The sequence below is a fragment of the Castor canadensis genome, chromosome 13 (assembly GCF_047511655.1).
Source record: "Castor canadensis chromosome 13, mCasCan1.hap1v2, whole genome shotgun sequence".
Lineage (NCBI taxonomy): Eukaryota > Metazoa > Chordata > Mammalia > Rodentia > Castoridae > Castor > Castor canadensis.
Genome location: NC_133398.1, coordinates 33262817 through 33284441, shown reverse-complemented (window position 1 = coordinate 33284441; position 21625 = coordinate 33262817). Strand labels below are relative to the sequence as shown.

The 21625-nt window shown below is 40.4% G+C and overlaps 1 protein-coding gene across 3 annotated transcripts in view; it reads left to right on the top strand.

Moving 5' to 3' along the window:
• Nr4a3 (nuclear receptor subfamily 4 group A member 3) overlaps window positions 1-19439 on the top strand; it is a 37441-nt gene extending 18002 nt beyond the window's left edge. For all 3 annotated transcript variants that reach the window (XM_074051385.1, XM_020155343.2, XM_074051386.1), the window contains 3 exons: window positions 3096-3295; window positions 5860-6038; window positions 18815-19439. In XM_074051385.1, coding sequence (XP_073907486.1) covers window positions 3096-3295; window positions 5860-6038; window positions 18815-19062 — 627 coding nt within the window. In that variant the 3' untranslated portion in view covers window positions 19063-19439. The remainder of the gene's footprint in view (window positions 1-3095; window positions 3296-5859; window positions 6039-18814) is intronic.
• The last annotated feature ends 2186 nt before the right edge of the window (window positions 19440-21625 follow it).

The following is a 21625-nucleotide window of genomic DNA, read 5'->3' as shown; positions in this document are numbered from 1 at the left end:
CCCATTCTCAGGAGAAAGTTCACAACCTTTCATTTTTTCCTCCCCATTTAATGCACTACATAAAAAGAAAATAATGTTGAATTGGTGACAAATTCTAGGCAATAACATCATACCTGGTGTGAGTTAGCAGTATTTAAAATCTTTGAGTTCAAAGGCTAGAAGGAATATTAGGGATAAGCTAATTCAATCAATTCTTGTTTCAGAGACAGAAATAGACCCAGAAAGGTTAAGTGATTTGTCTAGAGCTGCACAGATCAGTGTCAGAGCCTGGAGAAGGATCCCATGTCCTGCTACCTCTTACAAGATACTTTCCTTTTCTCTATATATTATATATTCCTCTTCTCTCACTTGGGAGTTTTGCGTGTAGTGCTGTCAACTTTTAAAAGGGGACTCTGCTCTGAATTTCAAACTGCCCTTGGAGATCGACCATATGGAATTAGATTCATAAATAGGAGAAAGTTTTTAAAAACTTAATCTCTTTTTTTCCTGCCTTCCTCCAGTTTAGAGTGCATGTGACAGAAGAAGGTGGTGGGAAGCACCTGTGACACAGGCACGGGGCATCCTTGAATGTACTTGGGAAAGGGGTATCTTAACCTAGTCTTTGCTCCCATGTCCCTGACACTACACAATATCCAGTCTTTGTAGACTCCCAAGCACTTTGTGGGAGGGTTGGGAACAGAGGGGCCAGCCCTCCAAACTAGACCTACTAGAATAGGATCTTAGAAAGTCAAGGTGAAAATTAGAAGCCATCTGCTTCAACCCAATCCCCATGCAATAATATGGAAGCTGAGGCATGATGACAGTTCCAAGTGTCAGAACTATATCAGTATCATCATTGTCATCATTTGTTAATCTCTTCCTCCATGGCAGGCCTTCCCATACGTTATTACCTTTAATCATCACACCAAAACCTTGAAGAAGGTCTAATGATCCCCATTCTACAAATGAGACAACTCAGGCTCAGAAAAATGAAAAACACTAAATTATCTCACAAAGTAGGAGCCAAGATAAAACTGGTGTTAAAGTACCTGAGCTCATTGTCTGATAATTTGTGTGTGTGTGTGTGTGTGTGTGTGTGGTACTGGGGTTTGAACTCAGGACCTCATGCTTGCTAGGCAGGCACTCTGCCCGTTGAGCCACTCCGCCAGCCCTGTTCTTGGGGGGGGTACTTTTGAAAACTATTTACCTAGGCTGGCCTGGAACTGAAATCCTTCTTATCTCTGCCTCCACAAGTTGCAAGAATTATAGGCATGAGCCACCCATGCCCAGCATCTGATGATTCTTTAGTTATGTCTTGCTGCTTCTTGGAGAAACATAAAGCAAAATAGACACAATTAACTCTAGTGCCTCCTTTCCTCAGACCTGGGTACTTTTACAATAAACACATAGCTGCTTATTGGCTGTTTCTCCTCCAACTAGATTTGGGTATCGTGGTATACCTGGGCACTCCCCTGTCTATTCTTTCATTGAAAAAACATTCTACGACTGTTTGTTAAGTGTCAGTTATGTGTCAGTCACTGTACTGGTGACAGAAACATGGGACCAATGAGTGCATACCTGGAGCACTGTAATTAGCATGAAGCAAAATGCTTTCTAAACATCTCAGAAGGGGCTGGTGGAATGGTTCAAGTGGTAGAGCACCTACCTACCAAGTGTGAGGCCCTGAGTTCAAATTCCAGTACCACCAAAAAAAAAACCTTAAAAATAAACATCTCAAAAGCCATCCCACTAGCATTGGGCATTCCTCTGCACTCCTGTGGTGCTGAGAATTTTAACACCAAGGCCTGTGCGTGCCAGGCAAGGGCCCCACAACTGAGCTATACGCCCAGCCTACAGCATCAGATATATGAACAGCCAGGAGTTCTAGGACTTGACATTCCAGGGCCAGTTTAAGTTCTTAACTTGCCACTGTTGGTTATGTAATTTGGGGAAGCTAAAATTTTTAGCTTCTCTGAGCCTCAGTTTCCTCACTTACATAGGATTAAAATCCCTGCCCTGTGAGGATCAACTCAGAACAGGTCTGCAAAGTCACACTTCCTGTGTTAAGTTTTTCCTCCAGTGATTCCAGCAAACCTGTGGTTTTATCAAAATACTCAAAAGTTGGGTAGAGACTTCATCCCTAGTTATACCCTTCTTTTGGGGGATCTTTCTAGATCAGTGCAGTCAGTAGGTCTTTCTGCAGGGATGGAGATGTTCAACATACACTACATTTGCTGGTTGAGTACTTGAAATATGGCTAGTGCGATGTGGAACTGCATTTTTAATTTTATTTAGTTTTCATTAATATAAGTTGCCACAAGATTGGAGTCTGATGACCTGGGCTCTGCTAAGGAGGTTCCCCACCCCTATAATTCCTGCTTTGTTTTGTCTCACAAAAAGTCATCAACAGCAAGCAAAACTCATTCTTTTCTCCTGTTGATTAATTCTGTGGTCCTCAAACCTCAGTGTATGAGAATCACCTGGAGGTCTTGATAAACCCGGCCTTCTGGACCAACCCCCAGAGTTTCTGGTTAGGTAAGTCTGGTGGGGGCTGAGATGCTAATTTCTAACACATACCCAGGTGTTGCTGATGCTGCTGGTCTGGAGATCACACTTTGAGAACCACTGGCTGATTCGGCATCATGTTGGGAGACCACTATGCTGCAGTAGAATCTGTGGACTCAGGAGGCCCACTCAACACAAACGCCCAGGGTGATGGAACTCCCTGTGGGCTGGCTGCCCCTTGGAATCACCTACGGAGACTTTAGAATACCCAGTGGCCAAGCATCACCCCAGACCAATTTAATTAGAATCTCTGGGGGTAGAACCCAGACAAGAGTGTTTTTCTAATTCTCCCCAGAAGATTGCAATGTACAGTCAGGACTGGAAACCACTACACAGATATTTTATCTACTTAATAATAACAATAAATTTACTTCCTTTTATATCACAGAGGTATTGTGAGAAGCAGATGAGACTGTGACTGCTAAGGGGTTTTATAAACTATGGAACGCAAATGTAAGGATTATGGCACTGACTGGGAAGAGGCAGTGTGCAGATAATGGTGTCATTCCTGAGGAACAGGCTAACATTGCTCTCTGTGGCTTGCATTCCAGTACTGTCCCACTGACCAGGCTGCTGTAGGCACAGATGCCGAACATGTGCAGCAATTCTACAACCTTCTGACAGCCTCCATTGATGTCTCCAGAAGCTGGGCAGAAAAGATTCCGGGATTTACTGATCTCCCCAAAGAAGATCAGACATTACTTATAGAATCAGCCTTTTTGGAGCTGTTTGTTCTTAGACTTTCTATCAGGTAATTACTGTTATTTTATCTTCCTTCACTGTATCTTTCCTTTGAAGCAATTTGCAGCCTTCTGTTTATAGTGGAATCATCAGTGAATAGTTTGCTTAAGAAGCAAATATAAGGCTAGGCATGGTGGCTCACCCCTGTAACCCTACCTCCTCAGGAGGCCGAGGTAGGAGGACTGTGGTTTGAAGCCATCCCAGGAAAAAAGTTAGCAAGATGTCATCTCAACCGACCAGTCAGGAGTGGTGGTGTGTGCCTGTGATCCCAGCTAGTGGAGGACCCAGATCTAGCCCCACGCTCTGTAAAGCACAACACTCTCTATAAAATAATAATAAGTAAAGCAAAGAGGGCTTGGGGCAGGTTCACCTGTTAGCAAGAGTAAGTCCTAAGTTCAAGCCTCAGCACCACCCAAAAGAAAAGAGAGAGAGAGAGAGAGAAGCAAACATGAACTATGATCGGGCATTTGAAAACTGAGCAGAGGGATATGGAAAGAACACTGGAGAAGCATCAGGACCCCTGGGTTCTAGCCCCCATTCTAATATAGACTTACTGTAAGACCCCAAGCAAGTCACTGCCTCACTGGAAATTCAGCTTCCTTCTTTGTAAAATGAGGATGGATTTGTTGATGTCTGAAGTCCCTAGCAGCCCCATTGGTTCTGTGAAGACTCTCCTGGTGCACAGGGTATTTCCCAGGAGCATGGGAACACTGTGTCTACCCCATAGGTTTCCATTCCATGAGTTACTGTTCTAGTACTCCTGATAAGGCCCTAAAAATTCCACAGCATCATAATCTCCAGCATTTGCTCCAAGAGCAATGGATTCAAAGGTTTGTTCAGTGACACCAAACACAAAGAGGAAGTGATTTTCAAAAGCTTGAACTTCACACCTAAGCTTCTGATAAATGTTCCACAGATAGCCTTTTTAAATTTTTTTTATGGGAACTGGAGTTTGAATTCAGGACCTCACTCTTGCTAGGCAGGTGCTCTACCACTTGAGCCCAGCCCCCAGACCTCTTTGCTTTAATTATTTTTCAGGTAAGGTCTCATGTTTTTGCCTGAGCCAGCCTGGACCATGATCTTCCTATTCATGAATCCCAGGTAGCTGGGACTACAGGTGTGAGCCACCACTCCAGGCCTCAACATGTAGCCTTTTTAAACCCTCTCCCAAAGAAACCAGAAGCTTCTGCTGAAAGTGCAGGCTCCCATGCTTCATTCCCATTTAATTTTTGTTTTATAGACCCTGGAAGTTTAACTCATGCTCTCATGATTCTGATGCCGGAGCTCAGAGACCAAGTTTAAATTCTGAGATTGAATAATTCTGTCCTATGGATGCCCTGTGTGGAGAGATCAGTGGGAGAGACAGACAGGGAGTTCCAACTAGAACTAGTAACAGGCATAGTTCAATTTACAGCCAATCCAAATACACCAGAGCCAAGCAGCAATATGACTGTCATTGGTTAGGCATGCAGCAAAGTAGACAATAAGCCCCATGCAAGTGGGCACCATATCTGTCTGATTCACCAGGTTTGCTCTGGTGCCTGGCGCCAGGAATGGCACTTGCTTGGTGTTCAAGAAAGTACTTGTTCAGTGAAGGAATAAATAAAGCCATTTATCCCAAAAGCACAATTAAAGAGATACTGACTTGTGAATGCAAGTCCAAAATAGATAAATAGATAAATATGCAGCAAGATATTTGACAATTAAAGGAAAACTAAGATTCAAGTAAGGTCCCCCTAGATTACAAAATTCGTTCCATTTAATACTTTTTTGCATCTGCATGTTTTCTAAGTACTATGCATAAACATTCAAATCCTTGATTTTATTTAATTCCCTCAACAATTTTAGATGGTAGAAATTAGATTATTTGTCTTACAGATAAGGGAAAGGAAGTCCAAAGATCAAAGGCATGCCCAAGGTCACACTGCTAAGTGACAGTGTCCAACGAGAGGTTCTAGGGTGCCTCTCATGAGAGTAGAATGGGACTATTATGGTTGTGATGTAACCTATCAGAGAAGATTCTAAAATAGCCCTCTGTAGCCCATTTAAAGACAAGAAGGTAAAGCAACAGAAGGAGACATTTCGTGTTAGGGTGCTTTTTAGTTTGTGATTGACTTCCAATATTTTAAGGAACTTGATGCTTTTAGAGTCTGCACAATGCAGTTGCAGTGTCTAGCCTCAGGCCTTATCAGCTTTTGACATTGAAGAAAATGAGAAACCAATCCTGCCTTAAAATTTCATGTTTATTGCACAGAGAGGCAATGTGCAGGAAGAGGGACGTGGGTTTTACTTCCACAGTGGGTGAGTGCCTGCTCCTCCATTCTCCATCCCAGGGCAAGCCAGCAACTGATTCAGCAGTGAAACAGCAAGTGCACAGCCCCATCTTCCCCTGAGCTGAACCTCTCCAAGAACATTAGTGCAGACAAGTGGTGCTCATCTGGTCATGGTTTGCAGCACCGTAGTACGCTATGGTTCCGAATGCTGCCTTATGACTGCTTGTGTGTTATGATGTCATTATGTTGGTCAGACCAGACAAACCTGTTTAATATGTCTCCCCTTGTCTACCACCACCAGGTCAAACACTGCTGAAGATAAGTTTGTGTTCTGCAATGGACTTGTCCTGCATCGACTTCAGTGCCTTCGTGGATTTGGGGAGTGGCTCGACTCCATTAAAGACTTTTCCTTAAATTTGCAGAGCCTGAACCTTGATATCCAAGCCTTAGCCTGCCTGTCAGCACTGAGCATGATCACAGGTAAACCCTAACTACATTGCTGAAAACCAAAGAGATCCATCTCCTTTCTCTCCTATTCTGGGTCAAGGTGGATTCTGGCTTTGGGCATCACACACTCCAGGAAAGAAGGAAAATGGATGCCATTTTTCTTGAAATCAGCTACATTTAATCTAGTTAAACTAAGAAACATCTGTCTACAACTTGTCGTGAGCTACTAGGAAAAAGAATTTCTAGTCTATTGAGTTACCATTGTCAACAGACTTACTACGTGAAAATCAAACTCTCTACCACAGAGTTGGACTGGCTATTTCATGGTTGTTTTTACAAACGTTTTCCAAGGAAAATTAACTTAGCCAGTCCATTCCTGTGGGACACAGATGGAGGGAGAGTCTTCCCCATTCCTAATCCTTGCCTAGTAACCTAACGTAAAACCAAAGAACCATAGGCATACAAAGGACAACTTGACTTACTAACTTTGGGAGAGGACTGAGAAAAATGAAATATTAGTAAAAACCAAAAAGGGCTTGACTCTACAGTTCTTGAAAGTTAAGAACCAAAAGCTTAAAAAACATAGTTTCTTTATTGTTTTATTCTCACTCTAGATGTCTGTGTTTTGGTAGCTAAAGGATCCCCAGGAAGGCTAGGGATATAGCTCAGTGGTTGAGTGTTTGCCTAGCATGCATGAGGCCCTGGGTTCAATCCTCAGTACCATAAAGAAAAGAAAAAAAAGGATTCCCATGTTGGACAGCAAAGAGAATATTAGCCATCTTCCTGTGGCTGTTGACGCCCAGTTCCCTTCATTCCTCATACTGATAGAGTTTCCTGTCAGAGCTCATCCTTTTCAGTCAGACTGGGGCCAGGTGAGACAGTGACAGAGGACAAGGGCTCCAGAAGGGGCAAGCCAGACCTAAGGCTCATCCATGTCCCTTTGATCAGACCCAAGCACAAGCTAGGCTGTTGAGCTGATGGTAAAGTTCAGATATGACACACTCCTGGCTGGAGGAAATGTTTTTCAAGCATATGGTGAGTGCATCTCCAGAAGCCCGAATGTATCCTCTGGCACAGATGTCCCCTTTCCTCTGATGCAGTAGAGATATGTGTTGGTTTACTCAAGCCCCAGTTATCTGTACCCTTTTGGGACATCTCTTATGAGTCAAAGTGAGTTGTGTCTGTATTCCTTCAGTGCCGGGCTGATCATCATGTTGGTGTACATGAAACACAAAGCAAAGTAAATGCATGTGCTGCAGTTGGGAACCAGACTCTGGTTTGTTCCCTTTCATTTCAAGTGGAGCCTGACTTCCTTCTGTTCTTTGGTCTTGGATGAAAAAACACTTCTTTTAATAGAACTGCCATAGACTTCCAAGAGGGCCATTGATGAACCAAAAGTAAAGGCGGTCTCAGAGTATGAATTCCACTTAGAGGGCTTTCTGATGTCATACCAGAGCTCATTAAGAAAATAAGTACATTTAAATAACAAGTGTATCATCCCAAAAGGATTGTAATGAAACTATCCAAAAGCTACCATTGCATTAAAACTCATCAGCTCAGTTTCAGGACCGTTCAGCTATTCATAGGACAGTTAGACATTCAAAACTGGAAAGTATGGAGTTTAGTTCACTTTAAAAAGAAAAAAGCCAAAAACCAGAGCCAGCCTTGGCTTTCTGCAAATAAAACCTGTCTATTGCCACATGTCTCTGAACACAAGAGTTGAGTCTAGTTAATCAGCACATATTCGCTGACCTGGACACCACACCACATGTCACTGGATTTGCAGAGATGATGACACACCTCCCTAGAGGAAACAGAACATGCAAGCTAATGCATGTGGAGTCAGGGTGCTGAGTGCCACGGTAGAGACGTGGCTTTGGTACAAAGTGCTAAGAGACCATAAGTGAAGGTGGTCGTCTCAGAAAAGATCACTGAGGCCAGTCCTTGATAGGAGCAGAGGATGTTTCCAGGCTAAAATAGAAGGAGTGAGACTTCTAGGCATAAAAAAAAATTGCTAAAGCCATTGTAAATATGGCTTGCATAAGTTTCAGGAAGGAAACAGCTGAAAAACAGAGTGATGGGAGATTCCACTTGGTTAACAGGTAAGGGTGGGGCAGGACACGAACCTTCCACTCCTAGGTAAGGCAGGTAAAATTTATCTTGAGAGAAGCGAGGGGAACCACAGAAGTCTTTGACCATAGAAACGTGAGAGCCAGATTTGCAATTTAAAAAGATCTACCCTGACAGCTAGTTTTCAGCACAAATTGGGGCAGAAACAGAGTAAGAGGAAAACAGCCAGTTCCTCAGTGTGAGTGCTGTAGTTTAAGAGTAAGGCCTGCTCTGGAGGCCTACATGTCTTTTTGTTTGTTTGTTTTACCCTTTAAGTGAAAATTAATGCACAACGAAGGGACCAGAACATGTGGGTGTGAGGAAACCCCAATGATTGGCAGTTCAACACAAAGTACAGAATAGGAAAACAGTGGTGTAGTCTCTGCAGCCCATTTGTTCTGTGCCCTGTAGTCAGAGCTGCTCAGCCTGCTGCCTACCCATGTGCAGATTTGCTGGAGGAAGTCTGGCATGGCAGAAGTAGCATGGACTTTGGAATCAATCCAGCATCCCCTCATTAATCTGGAGTCCCATGTTTAATAAGCATGTGCTATTGAGTAATGCATTTCATCTCTCTGAACTTCACTTTTCCTCATCCATAAAATGGGGATAACAGCCTCTATTCCATGGGGTGGCAGTGTGGATTACAGAAAATTGGGTTTGTGATGTAGCCAAACTGGATTCAGGGTAGATACTCAATCCATTTATGTTCCTCATGAGAGCAAGGGGGAGCAGAGACTCCCTCAAATTAGGCACATGCCTGCCCCTTGCCCTTAGAAACCCTGGGTAGTGCAAAATCAAACTCAGTGTCGTGAGGAAATAGGTAGTGACTTTTAAAGGCAATTGTTTGGTGATTATTTCCTTGGATACTTGAGAGAGAAGCTCAAAGGAAAATAATAATATAAAATAACAAAAGCTGCACTTGCAACAGGCCATGTGCTTTTATGGTGGTGTTTTGAGGCCCCCATCATGGAGCAGCTCTAGTTCCTGCCCTCACTCCTGCCAGCCTGTGCAGAGCAAGCTGAGGTTGAAACCTGAAAGGAAAATAATCCCTGTGCTCTCATTTCTGGACCTCACAGCACTCTTGGGATTTGTTGGCTGGGAGGAGGATTGAAATACATGGAAGCATCAGGAAATGGTGATGCCTGCGGTGCCTGGAAAGTACAGCACACTGTTGTGAATATCCACTTTCATTCAAATATTAACTCCCATGAATCTTGGCTTCTAAATAAGCTCCCTCATCATAGACAGTGATTGTGTAATATCAGCTGGGCTATTGGTATTGGAAAATTCGTTCCCAAGGCCAGTCACAGTGGTACATGCCTGTAACTTCACCTACTCAGGAGGTAGAAGTAGGAGGATTGGTGGCAGGCTCCTGGCAAAAGCACGAGGTCCTGTCTGAAATATAAACTAAAGCAAAAAGGGCTGAGGGCATGGCTTAAGTGATAGAACACTTACCTAGCAAGTGCCAGGCCCTGAGTTCAAACTTTAGTATTACAAAAAGGAGAAGAAAAGAAAAAATACTCAGCCAGTCTTTCTTCCAGCAAAAGTGCTTAAAAGCTGAGTAATTTTGACAGTTTACCTGAGTAACATTGACAGTTTACCCAGCATAGCTTTTTTTTTTTTTTCCTAAGTCTTTTTTTCTTCTTCTTCCCCTTCTCTCTAGGACCCCCTCACAAAACCTAGGTGGTGAGGTGGGGCAGGAAATGGTTTCTTTCAGATCATTCTCCCTTCCTACAGTACTACTGTGGGAGTTCCCACAGTTGTGGTTTTCAAATGTTTTTAGGTCCTCAGTGTATCTACCCTAACCACTGCCTTTTGCCAGTGCTACATCCCTGCAGTTAGGTACATGCTTTACTTCTGATAGGAAACCAATATATCAATACCTGATGCTGCTGATTGTGTTAATAATAAGAAGCCCTCCAAACAGAAAGTTAGTGTGAAATTGCTACTTTATAAATGTCCATTATTAAATATAAGCATCGCAGGCCTACGTGTGCCTTCAAATTCTCTAGGAATTTGAAGATGAGCCAGGCATGAATTCTGCTATCAGAAAGTAGATAGTCTACCAAAAATCATATATGATTATGACATAATGAACTTAATGTGTTGTGATTAGTGCTCTGGTGCTTAACAGGGACAGATTCACTGCAAGGGAAGTCCACATAATTGCTGATTTTTGGAAGTGGCCAGGCACGGGTGGGTCATGCCTGCAATCCTACTCAGGAGACAGAGATCAGGAGGATTGTGGTTCACAGCCATCCTGGGCAAATAGTTCTTGAGACCATGTCTTGAAAATACCCAATGCAAAAAAGAGCTGGTGGAGTGGCTCAACTGGTAGAGCCTAGTAAGCATGAGGCCCTGAGTTCAAACCCCAGTACCACCACAAAAATAAAGGCAGAAGTGTTGGTCCCAAATGACTTCCACAGCAGTAGCATCTAGATATGGGAAGACATAAAGAACATTCTAGGTCAAGGAACTGAATGGAAAGGCATGACTATGGAACACCTCAGCACATTTAGGGGGCAAGCATGTGTGGTGAGTTGCATTATACATGTGTTAAATAACATATATGATCTGAGTAGAAAGAAGAAAAAATTAAGAGTGCAGGCTGTTGCTCTCAGTGATCATATGTTTTGGGGTGAGCATCAGAGAGAAGACATGAGCCTCCTGAGGGTCATGGTTTCATTGCCTCTGGAGGTAAGAGCTGAAAGCATGTTCCGTTTGGGGCTATCTAAAGGATTTTCAAGGAAACGACTGATTCTGTGAGGTATTTATATACCTTGCAGCCTGATCTTATGACCTAACCCAAGAATAAATGCATCTCCACTATAGTAATAAGGGAAATAGGATTAGAAAGGTCGTTCTGGGACCTCATTTTGTCCAAACCTCATTTTGTGAATCACTACACAAAAAGAATGTTCCCCCATGATTTTCCTTTCCATACTCAGATCTTCTTTCAGGTGAGACAATGACTCCTTGACTCCTTTCTCTCCTATCTGTCTTTTTCCTGGTCTTATTAGAACATGACCTCTAAGACTAAAGAGGAAGAAGGCAGGCAAAACCAGGAACAGAAAGCAGTGAGAGTGACATTGCAGAGGCAGACAGTTAGCTGGTCCTGCCATGCCCTCCACTACCTGTCTTTCCAGAGCTCCCCTGTTTGCTCTAAATGGTTACCTGGTTACCTTGTTTTTGCATCAATATAGCCATTGCAAACAAAACTAAATGTAAAATGTGGCAGGATAATATAGTTTGGAAAAGAGAAGGATGGTTCCAGGATTTGGAGATTAGAGCGCCTACTTCCTAACTGTGCAATCTGGGGTAATTCCTCATCCTCCCTGAATATTAGTTTTCTCTTTTCTCACAGGTATGATGCCTTAGTCTATGCTGGCTACTATAACAAAAATACAATCACATGGGTAATTTATAAGCAACAGAAATTTACTGCTCACACTTCTGGAGGCTGGGACGTCCCAAATCAAGGCACCAGCAGACTTGGTGTCTGGTGGATGGCACTCTGTTTTGTAGGTGGTACCTTCTTGTTGGGTCCTCTTGTGGCAGAAGGGACAAACAAGCTCCCTTTGACCTCTTTTGTAAAGGCACTAATTACATTCATGAAGGCTCTGCCCTCATGATTTAGTAACCTCCTCAGAGGCCCTGCCTCTTAACGCTGTCACCTTGGGGGTTAGGTTTCAACACATGAACTGGGGCAGAGGGGACTCAAACATTCAGACCATAATAGGTAATGATGTCTATTTAGGTTTCTTGTAAAGACTGAATGAGTTAATGTGAACTTTAACTCAGAAAAAAAAAGTTTCAGACAAATCTTCATTGTTATTATCCTAAATATTGTCTTAACACACTTCAGAAAGAATTATCTATTTTCCTAAGAATCCATAAAAATTTTCGTGGGTCCCTACAATTGCACATATACAGCACACTAAGGAATTTCTTTGTGTTGTCTTTTTTTTTTCTTTCTGAAATAACCTTCTTAAAAGCAAGGAGAAGTTTTGTTTTGTTTTTGTTTTATGTTTTTTGTTTTGCTAATGTCTTCCTTCAACCATTTTCCTGTAGTGTTTAATATGAAAAGATACATGCATCACTTTTCCTTTAAGCAAAACTGGTTGTGATATATATATAGTTTTGTAATCCATTCTCTTCTACCCCATGGACAGTATTGTAAGCATTCTCCCATGTCACAAATTTCTGTGGTACTGAGTGTTTCATCATTCATTTCAAATCAACCTGATAGTATTTATTGAGCTCATTGTAGACATTTGGGATATGCACTGGCATCCAAAGAAAAATCCAAGAGCAGAGTGAGTCTTATTTACCTTTAAAATTACTTTAACACTTAAAAGTGTCTGGCATATGGCAAATATTGATTGAATGAATGGGTTAACTGTGAATATCAGAAAGTCTCCGAAATTAGGAAACTCTGAATTATTTTTAGACTACTACTGTTATTAGAAAATAATCTGAATTTCTGAGAACTGCCTTATTCCAATTCAGATTAATTCAGTAAGTATTTTTTGAGCATCTGATATGTGCCAAGCACACAGTCTCTTACCCTCAAAAAGTCTGTGATCTTGTTGGAGAGACAGATAGACACCTACTCAAAGACAGTCAGACTGAAAAGCACTATTACGCCTCAACACAGGCTGCTGACTGATTTGTGGCTTTCTAACTGGTATGGGCTCTGTGTCTGGGACTGCCCATCAGTATAGGATGTTATATGTGATGTGAGAAAGAGCAGAGACATGACTTCCTAGAGAAAGAGGTGACGCTCAGAGCAGAATTCCTGTTTGTTGGTGTTTTGATTACAAAGCCATCTCTCAAGGAACTTGTCTGTCCTTGCCTTTTGTCTGGAACTATGTCATTGTCTCTGAGTTCATGTATGCCCTAAGACCTGCTCAAAAAAAGTTACTTGTCTGGCCTTCCCTTTCCTTATCACCTGCTTCCTGCTCTGAGGAAGAGAATTTTATGTTTCTCCTTGGGCTGAAGAGGTAGAACTGGAAACTATAAGATGGCAAAATTTAGCTCAATAGAAGAAACTAAGAACTATCTCAAATTCGGAATAGCTCCCTTAGGAAGTGAGTTCTGCCTTGGGGAGTGAGGTTTACAAAGACTAGATGAACACAAGGTATAGACTGAGCCAAGAATCTGCTGGGATTGACAAGGGCAGAGCGTCTCCAGTTTTTATGTGCATACGTATCACTGGGCATCCTATTAAACTGTACATCCTGTTAGGTGGGTCCGGGGCAGGGCCTGAGATTCTGCATTTCTAACAAGCTGCTAGTCTAGGGGCCATTCCTCAAGCAGCAAGGAGCAAGGACACCTATTGATAATTGAGAGTCTCTGAAATTAGAAATAGCTACAATTTTATTTTTAACTTATTTAATTTTATTATTATTATTTTGCAGGACTGGGGTTTGAACGCTTGCTAGGCAGGCACTCTACCACTTGAGTTACTCCATCAGCCCAATAGCTACTATTTTAAAATACTCAGTGGTAGGCACTGTGCCAAGGGCTTTACATTGTGTTATTTTGTTTAATGTTGCTTAGTTAAATAAATTTGGAACTAATTGGGATGGGTTACAGCAGAGAAGGAAGAAGGAAGACTAGTCAAGAGCTATAAAAACACTCTAGGTAGCAGATATATTGAAGATCTGATCCAGAGGAAGTGGTATTGAAAGGAGGACACAGATATAAGAACATCACACAGAAAACAACTGAAGTTCTTGGGTTGGGTTACTTTGATGGACCATGAGGAATGAATTGTTAAGGATGATTCTGAGTGGTGGGGAAGATTGTGATGCCATTAATAGATGAATTCAGAGACATGGCTAATTTGAAAGGAAAGATAACAAATTGGGCTTTAAACATAGAAGATATTTGCAAATATTTATTAAGTGCCTGCTCTATGTGAGGCATTGTTCCAAGTACTTTACATGTAGTAACTCACAACAACCCATGAAACAACTACCATTATTGGTCCTATTGTACAGATGTGGAGAGAGACCCTATCTATGTCACCCAGCTAATAAGTGATAGAGCCAAGTTATGAAGGCAGGAAATCTGTTTCCACAACTTTTGGTGTGGAAGGTTCCAGAGTTTATAAAGTTCATTACTATTGCAATGTTCTTAATAACTCCAACCATATTCATTTAATTTGAGCAACTTACAACACCCTTAGTATTTATTTAATCATTTTTCACATGTCCTTGATCCTCTATTTGTATATTCATTTTACAGATATGGATTGGGCAGTATACTAAACTTGCTGCTGCTGATCCAATAGTGAACAAATACTGCTCACTTCTCCAAGGAGCTCACATTTAATGAAAGAGGCAGGCAACTATCACATAAATATCAGATTTCAAACTATTATATCCTGCAAAGGGAGGAAAAAAGAGAGCGCTATAGGAGAAGGTGACTATTTAGACTGGGGCAAAAAAAAATCTTTCTTTATGAAATATTTGATCTAAAAGCTAAAAGATGAGTGGATTTTAACCAGCTGAAGATGGCAGAACATGTGCACAGACCTCAATGGCCGTTATTTCCCTCAATCTTTCCCTACGATCCCTCTCCTGCCCCTCCCTCTCCTGTCCTCTTGCTCAGAAGAGAAGTCTGTGACATGGATAGCTAAAATGGGTAGTAGTCCTAACTGTGTCTTTAGATGTTAACCCCACACACAGGTTGGTGTCTGCTGTCTGTTTTCTTCACTGTTCTGACCCCAGTGGCTATAACATTGCTAGCCACAGAACAGTTATCAATATAGATATTTATTGGAAGAAGTGATTAGCCATTAGTTAATTAGGTATGCAGAAAGTAGGGAGGACATTATAGGGAGTTCATCTCTGGATGAGGAGAAACTTTCTACCAATTAGAGGTGTTTAAAGAAAGAAGGCAGATTGATATCAGAAATATCTCTGGATTTGACTTGAAAGAAATCAATCAGCTACTTGCTAATTTTGATCCTGTGCAAACCACTTAACTCTTTAAAACTTAGCCTTCTTACCTATTAATTAAAGAGAATGTTTTTCCTGCCTAATTTACAAGGTTGTTGTGAATGTAAGATAAAATAATCTAAATAAAAGAGTCTCGTATAAGTACTTATTAAGTACATTTCTATTAGCAGGTTGAAACAGTGAAACTCAGCTAGCTGATACCTGACACTGTCTTTGTGGTATCTGGTAATGGAGATTCTTCTCTTAGGTGGGAATTTGAATGAAGTGAATCAAATCCCTTCCAATTTATATATACAGTGACTATGACACATGAATCTATTACTTAACCATGTATATAAGTTGTATTTTGAATTTATAATGCCTGAGTTAAAATTCTGAAGCACAGGATAAATATCATATAGATCAAAATGCAAGAAATACCCAGAAGCTTGTTTTGTTTAATGGTGGAGAAACAGCTTAAACTGTTTGATTCCACCCAGAATTTACAAACTCTCCATGTTATCATCTCTGCAGCTATGTTTTCCAAGCTGCAAGAAGAAAGAGGGTCCCTTCATCTAAATGTCAGTGATTGGGGTTTTAAGGAATTTCAAATTATCAGGAAGGTCCCAGACACTTGGTGATGCCCTGGTGATCTGAAAATCTTGCTGGCTGCTGGCAGGAGTCCTGCATAGAGACTAAATTTTATCTTTGCTCTTTTGGAAAAGTAAAGAAACCACAAATCCAGTGGCTGTTCAAAACAACAAAGAAGGGTTGAGGTGCCTTTGGCTTCTGACAGGAGTGTCTCTGAATTCCTCAAGGAATTCCAGGCCTAGGGTTGATCCAGCTGGCAGGAGGTATCGATCTCCACTTGAATTCACTGAATAAATAATGGTTGCCATAGTTATTGAGCAGTTGCAACTGGCTGGAGAGCAGAGAAAACTCTGCAGCCTCTTCTGTGAGTTTGGCCCTGAGAAGGTCTGACTACAAGGTTCCACAACCAGCCCCTGCCAGAAATCCAACGAGATGCTCAGTTTCTTCATCCTGATGATAAATATGGAATCTCAAATATTATGTAAGACATGAGACAATGAAAGGAAGGAAAAGTTTAAATCAATGGATTGGCATTTTATTCTGAGAAAAGCTTCTCTTTCTAGTTTGTGACTCTAATTTGATATAGCTCAGTATTAACAGAATTTAGTATCAGCAAGGTGGTATTTGATCATATTATAGGTACTTGAGGGCTAATCAAAGGACAGACTCTCAAGTTGTTCTGTTTTAAAAGTTATTATGCAAACAACACTAGCATGAAAATTTTAAAAGAAAGGTAAAAATGTTATCCAATAATCTCAAATATTTTCAGTTTTTGTTTCCTCACATTCTTTACTATATGCAGAAATAATTTCTCATAGATGTAATCACACTTTAGATACTACATAATATTCTGCTTTTCATTTAATGTTGTATTTTTTCATGTTGCTTCATACTCTTTGTATTGTCTTTTTTAATGTCTACAGATTCTTCCATTGTATGGACATACCATTATTTACTTATCAGTTCCCCTGTATCTTTTCCCAGTGCTTTGTTTTTGGTCTTGGGGGATGGGTTTGGTAATAGATAATGCTACACCAAATCTCTCTATGCATACAGTTTTATTTTTCTATTGAATTTTTCCTTTGGATAAATTCCCAAGAGTGGGATTACTTGGTCAGAGACTATGAACATTTTATAGCTCTTGAAATTTACTGCCAAATTTGCAGCCTGCTTTTTATGCTTGGGTGTGTGGGGGGAGATATAACTTTAGGCAGACCACCACTGCAGGCAAGATCTCTCTTGAAGTTTACTCTTGGGTGCTTCTTTTGAGACTAAAACACAGGGGCTATGTATTTAGTAAAGATAAACCAGAGAGGGGAAGTTTGCACCTGTGCTAATTAGCTAGCGGTTTCCTGGGGAAAGCATTGTCTGCAGTGCAGAGCTTGGGAATTAGGGGATTTTATTGCCTTTGTCTGATCTTTCAGTTGCCATCCACTGGCCAAGTGTCAGCCATTGTCTTTGGTGCTGACTTTCCTTTCACCTAGGGCCATCTTTGTTGAACCTCACAACAAACCACGGAGGTGGCTTTTTATTATAATCACATGTTTTCTTTTATTGTGTAATATTTAAGATGAGCAAGAAGAATTAAATAAAGACTCGCATATCTACCACCCATGATCCCCATTTTCCTATGAAGACATTGAGCCTTAAAGAAATTTGGTCACATGGCTAGTAAGTGACAAAACTACAGCTAGATTCAGGTCTGACTCCAAGCACAGTGGCCCCTTCTCTATAGAATGTTGTATTGTAATGAGACACCCACAAATTAAAATCCCCTGGGAGGCTGCTGGCGATTTTCATGGTTCATTTTGATACGATTTAACACATCAGATCTGGAAGGGACCTTAGAGGTCATTAAATCCATCCTCATCCCTTGACAGGACATTAGAGAGCAAGGAACTTGCCCAGGTCATACATAATTGGCCAAACTGGGGAGAAGGCAGATTTTCTGATTCTCTTATTTGGGACAAGAGAAAAGAAAAATGTCTGAATAATTGCTTCCTTTTTTGATAGGCTTTTGCTTTAGGGAAATAACTTTTCTAACAAAAATATTTCCAACTAAAAAATAAAATCTAGGAGAATTAGGAACTAATGCTTGATTTCCTATTAGAAGGATAGCTCCTGTGTCTTTTACATGTAAATATACCAAGAGAGTTAAAACTTTGAGACAATGGAGACTAAGCTCTTTCCTTAGAAAAGAGACACTGCTTTCTAAAATCTGAGGGAGAGAACAAAGTGACTTGTGTTGGATGTTTGGCTCTTTTCTCTTCATAGGGAGATGCAACGGTGATCTGCTACAAGAGTTCAATCTACCTCCAAGATGGGGTTCAAATTCCAGCTTTTAGCAACTGTGTGGAAAAATCACTCAACCTTATGTATCAAATAGATCAGAATATTTCACATAGGGGTCATTTTACATATTGTTCTATAAAATAAGAGAGTAGTATTCATGTGTTGATATATTATAAAATGCCAGCACCACATCCTCTGGGCCTTTTCCTCTTTTCTGTGACTTTTCTATCTCCACAGCAAGAAGTTGGTGTATTTTATAAAGAGTAGGTCAATAGGTGTTTCAAGAGGAGAAGGAAAAGAAAAGCTGGATTCTTCCTGATGCTGGTTAGCATGAAAACACAGGAATACACTTTGGATTGGTCTTGTGGGGCAGCCCTTGTCATAGCAAATAGAACTTTCAGCCTCCCTTCCTCCTTTCAGTGAGTCTGTCAAGAGGCCAGTATTAATTCATTGGCCCAGGTGTATTTCCTAACACTCTGAAAAGAAGTTGTCTACCAACAGGGTCTCAACAGTTGTAAGACCTCAGCAGTATAATGTGTGCAGAACAACAAGCACCCTGTCATGCATTCAGGGCAACACATGTGTTGTTCACCTAAGTTGACCCTCCCAGAAACCCTGAATTAGGTATGATCAGTATCTTTATCTCTTAAGGAAACTGAGGCTCACAAGCTAAGAGACTTACTCAATAGCATTCAGCAAGTTAAATGGCAGGACTGGAATTCAAGCCTTGGTGTTAATTCTACCTCTCAGAAGAAAGGTGCTTTCATTATATAATGCCGTCCTAAGTGACAAGGGACACAGACCTTGATTAGAGGTTCAGAGTATCTTTAGATGCGTCTCCTAAATTTGCCCGTTTCTATCCCTCTGCAGAACGACATGGGTTAAAAGAACCAAAGAGAGTGGAGGAGCTATGCAACAAGATCACAAGCAGCTTAAAAGACCACCAGAGTAAGGGACAGGCTCTGGAGCCCACCGAGCCCAAGGTCCTGCGTGTGCTGGTAGAACTGAGGAAGATCTGCACCCAGGGCCTCCAGCGCATCTTCTACCTGAAGCTGGAGGACTTGGTGTCTCCACCTACCGTCATTGACAAGCTCTTCCTGGATACCCTACCATTCTAAGCTGGAGCAGCCTGAGCAAGGAGCCACCTCCTCTGCTGGCCCCTGGGTTAAGCAGCAAAGGAATGGGTCTGGACGCCTCCTATTTTCTGTCCTTCCTTCAGAGAAAAAGCAGCTCCTGTAGAAAGCAAAGACTTTTTTTTTTTTTTTCTGGCACCTTTCCTTACAACCTAAAGCCAGAAAACTTGCAGAGTATCGTGTTGGGTTGTGTTTTATATTTAGGCTTTGGAGGGTGGGTGGGAGGGGCATAGTTCATGAGGGTTTTCTAAGACATGGCTAACAAAGCACTTTTGGACTATGCTATCCCAGCAGGAAAAAAAAAAGAAAAAAAGAAGGATAATATAACTGTTTTAAAACTCTTCTCTGGGGAATATAATTATGGTTACTTTGTATTTAAAAACAAGACCAGCCAAGGGTTGTTTGCCAGGGTAGTATGTGTCTTAAGATTGATCCCTTTACAATACACTTCCTGTATCAAGGGTATGTATGTGGTGCAAACAAGGCAGAAATTCCCTTTCCTAATTTCTTTCTTCATTTATTTTATTTTAAAAAATGGTAAAAGATGGAAGATTACCTACACATCAGACATAGCAAAATAATAATGGCTGTTCGCTTCCATATACAAGTGCAATTTTTTTAAAGTGCTGTCTTACTAAGTCTTGTTTATGAACTCTCTTTTTTTTATATATATGGGGGAAAAAAAAGAGGAAGTCATGTTTGCAAATGATATGCTAATTTTCCTAGTGAAGATTTGGTCCACCTGCCCTGTAAAATCCTTCAGAGTATGGCCCTTCCAAGAATTTTAGGGCCTTTCTTAATGGAAGTAGGTCCCTGTCAACTGTCCAACTGTCCTGAAGGGGGATCAGACTATAAAATGGATGACATACAAATGCTGTGGTTGTGCTCTATCAATCTGAACAGGTTCTGTAAACTTGCTTCAGTTGTAGCAACCTACTGATACATTTACTCAGAAGCTCAAGGACTGTGTGGTTAATCAGTCAAGTTTTTGATCCCCAGATGAGAACACGCAAATATGTAGAAACTGGGTCATACAGGGTAAGCACCAGGAACAATAAGGATTTTTATATATATATATAAATTTTAATTTTTATTATTGGTTAAAGAGACAATTTTGGAGAGCAAGCAAGTCTTCTTAAAAAAAAATAGTATTAATGTGAATACTAGAAAAGATTAGTGGGCTGCGTTTCAACATTCCGTGTTTGTATTCCCTTTTGTATGTTTATATTGTTAATGCCATATTATTATGAGATAATTTGTTGCATAGTGTCCTTATTTGTATAAACATTTGTATGCACGTTATATTGTAATAGCTTTGCCTGTATTTATTGCAAGACCACCAGCTCCTGGAAGCTGAATTACAGAATAATCAAATGAGGTGTTCATGGTGACTTGGATACACCAACTAGAAATTAAATAAGCAAATATATATATATATAAATATAGCAGGTTACATATATATATATTTATAATGTGTCTTTTTATTAACCATTTGTACAATAAATGTCACTTCCCATGCCGTTATTTTATGGTTCATTTGCAGTGACTTTTAAGGCAGTACTGTTTAGCACTTTGATATTAAAATTTTGCTTATGTTTTGCTAAATTCAAATAATGTTTGAAGATTTTTAGGTCTAAAAGTCTTTATATTATATACTCTGTATCAAGTCAAAATATCTTTGGCCATTTTGCTAAGAAACAAACTTTGAATGTCAATCAGATGTTATGGTAGTTTTTGTTAGCTTGAGATCATTTTCGCTTTAGTTTTTTTAAAAGAAAAATAATAACAGAACTATGCTGTTTATATTGTCATTAAATTATACAATCAAACAAATGCCAAATGAATTGCCTAATTGCTGCAAAGTACAACCCAGATAACATCATATCCTTTTCTTGCAAGAATCAGTCTGATATTTGATCATGTATTATGTTTGTGTGAGCTTTTATGAAAGATGATTATTTTTATATCAAGATGATAGAGCCTGAAATGTTAGGATTTTGAACTGTTAGACTTAAAAGGGGCCTGGCTTGTTAACCAACCTCCTGAAATTCACAGAGGAGGAAACTGGGGCCCATTGAAGGGTAAAGAATTACCCAAAGTCAAACAGGTAATAACAGAATCAAGACCAAGGCTTAATTCACCTTTCTATAGTCTTTTTTCTCAACTTACTGCATCTATAAGGAAATAGGCTTTTAAACATAACCACTAATATTAACATAATACCTGAAGATAACCATGAATACAGTAGTACTTTGCATTAATTTTTTCAGCTGATATGCAAACATAATAAACATTATTAAATATCAGGAAAGCTAACATTTCATACAAGATAGCTTCAGACCAAATTCAAATTGAATTTGAATAAATTAAAAGTATTGTGCATACATAACCTTCTTGTGCACCATGAGTGTTTAGAAAGTTAATTCTTGTTTTTGTCATGTCTGTGAAGGAAAGCAAAGCAAAACAAAAACACAGAGCCCTAAGGGAAATGCTGTTCTTTTTTATTTTTACACCCATGAGATTTAAGAAAAGACTGTTCACCATCATA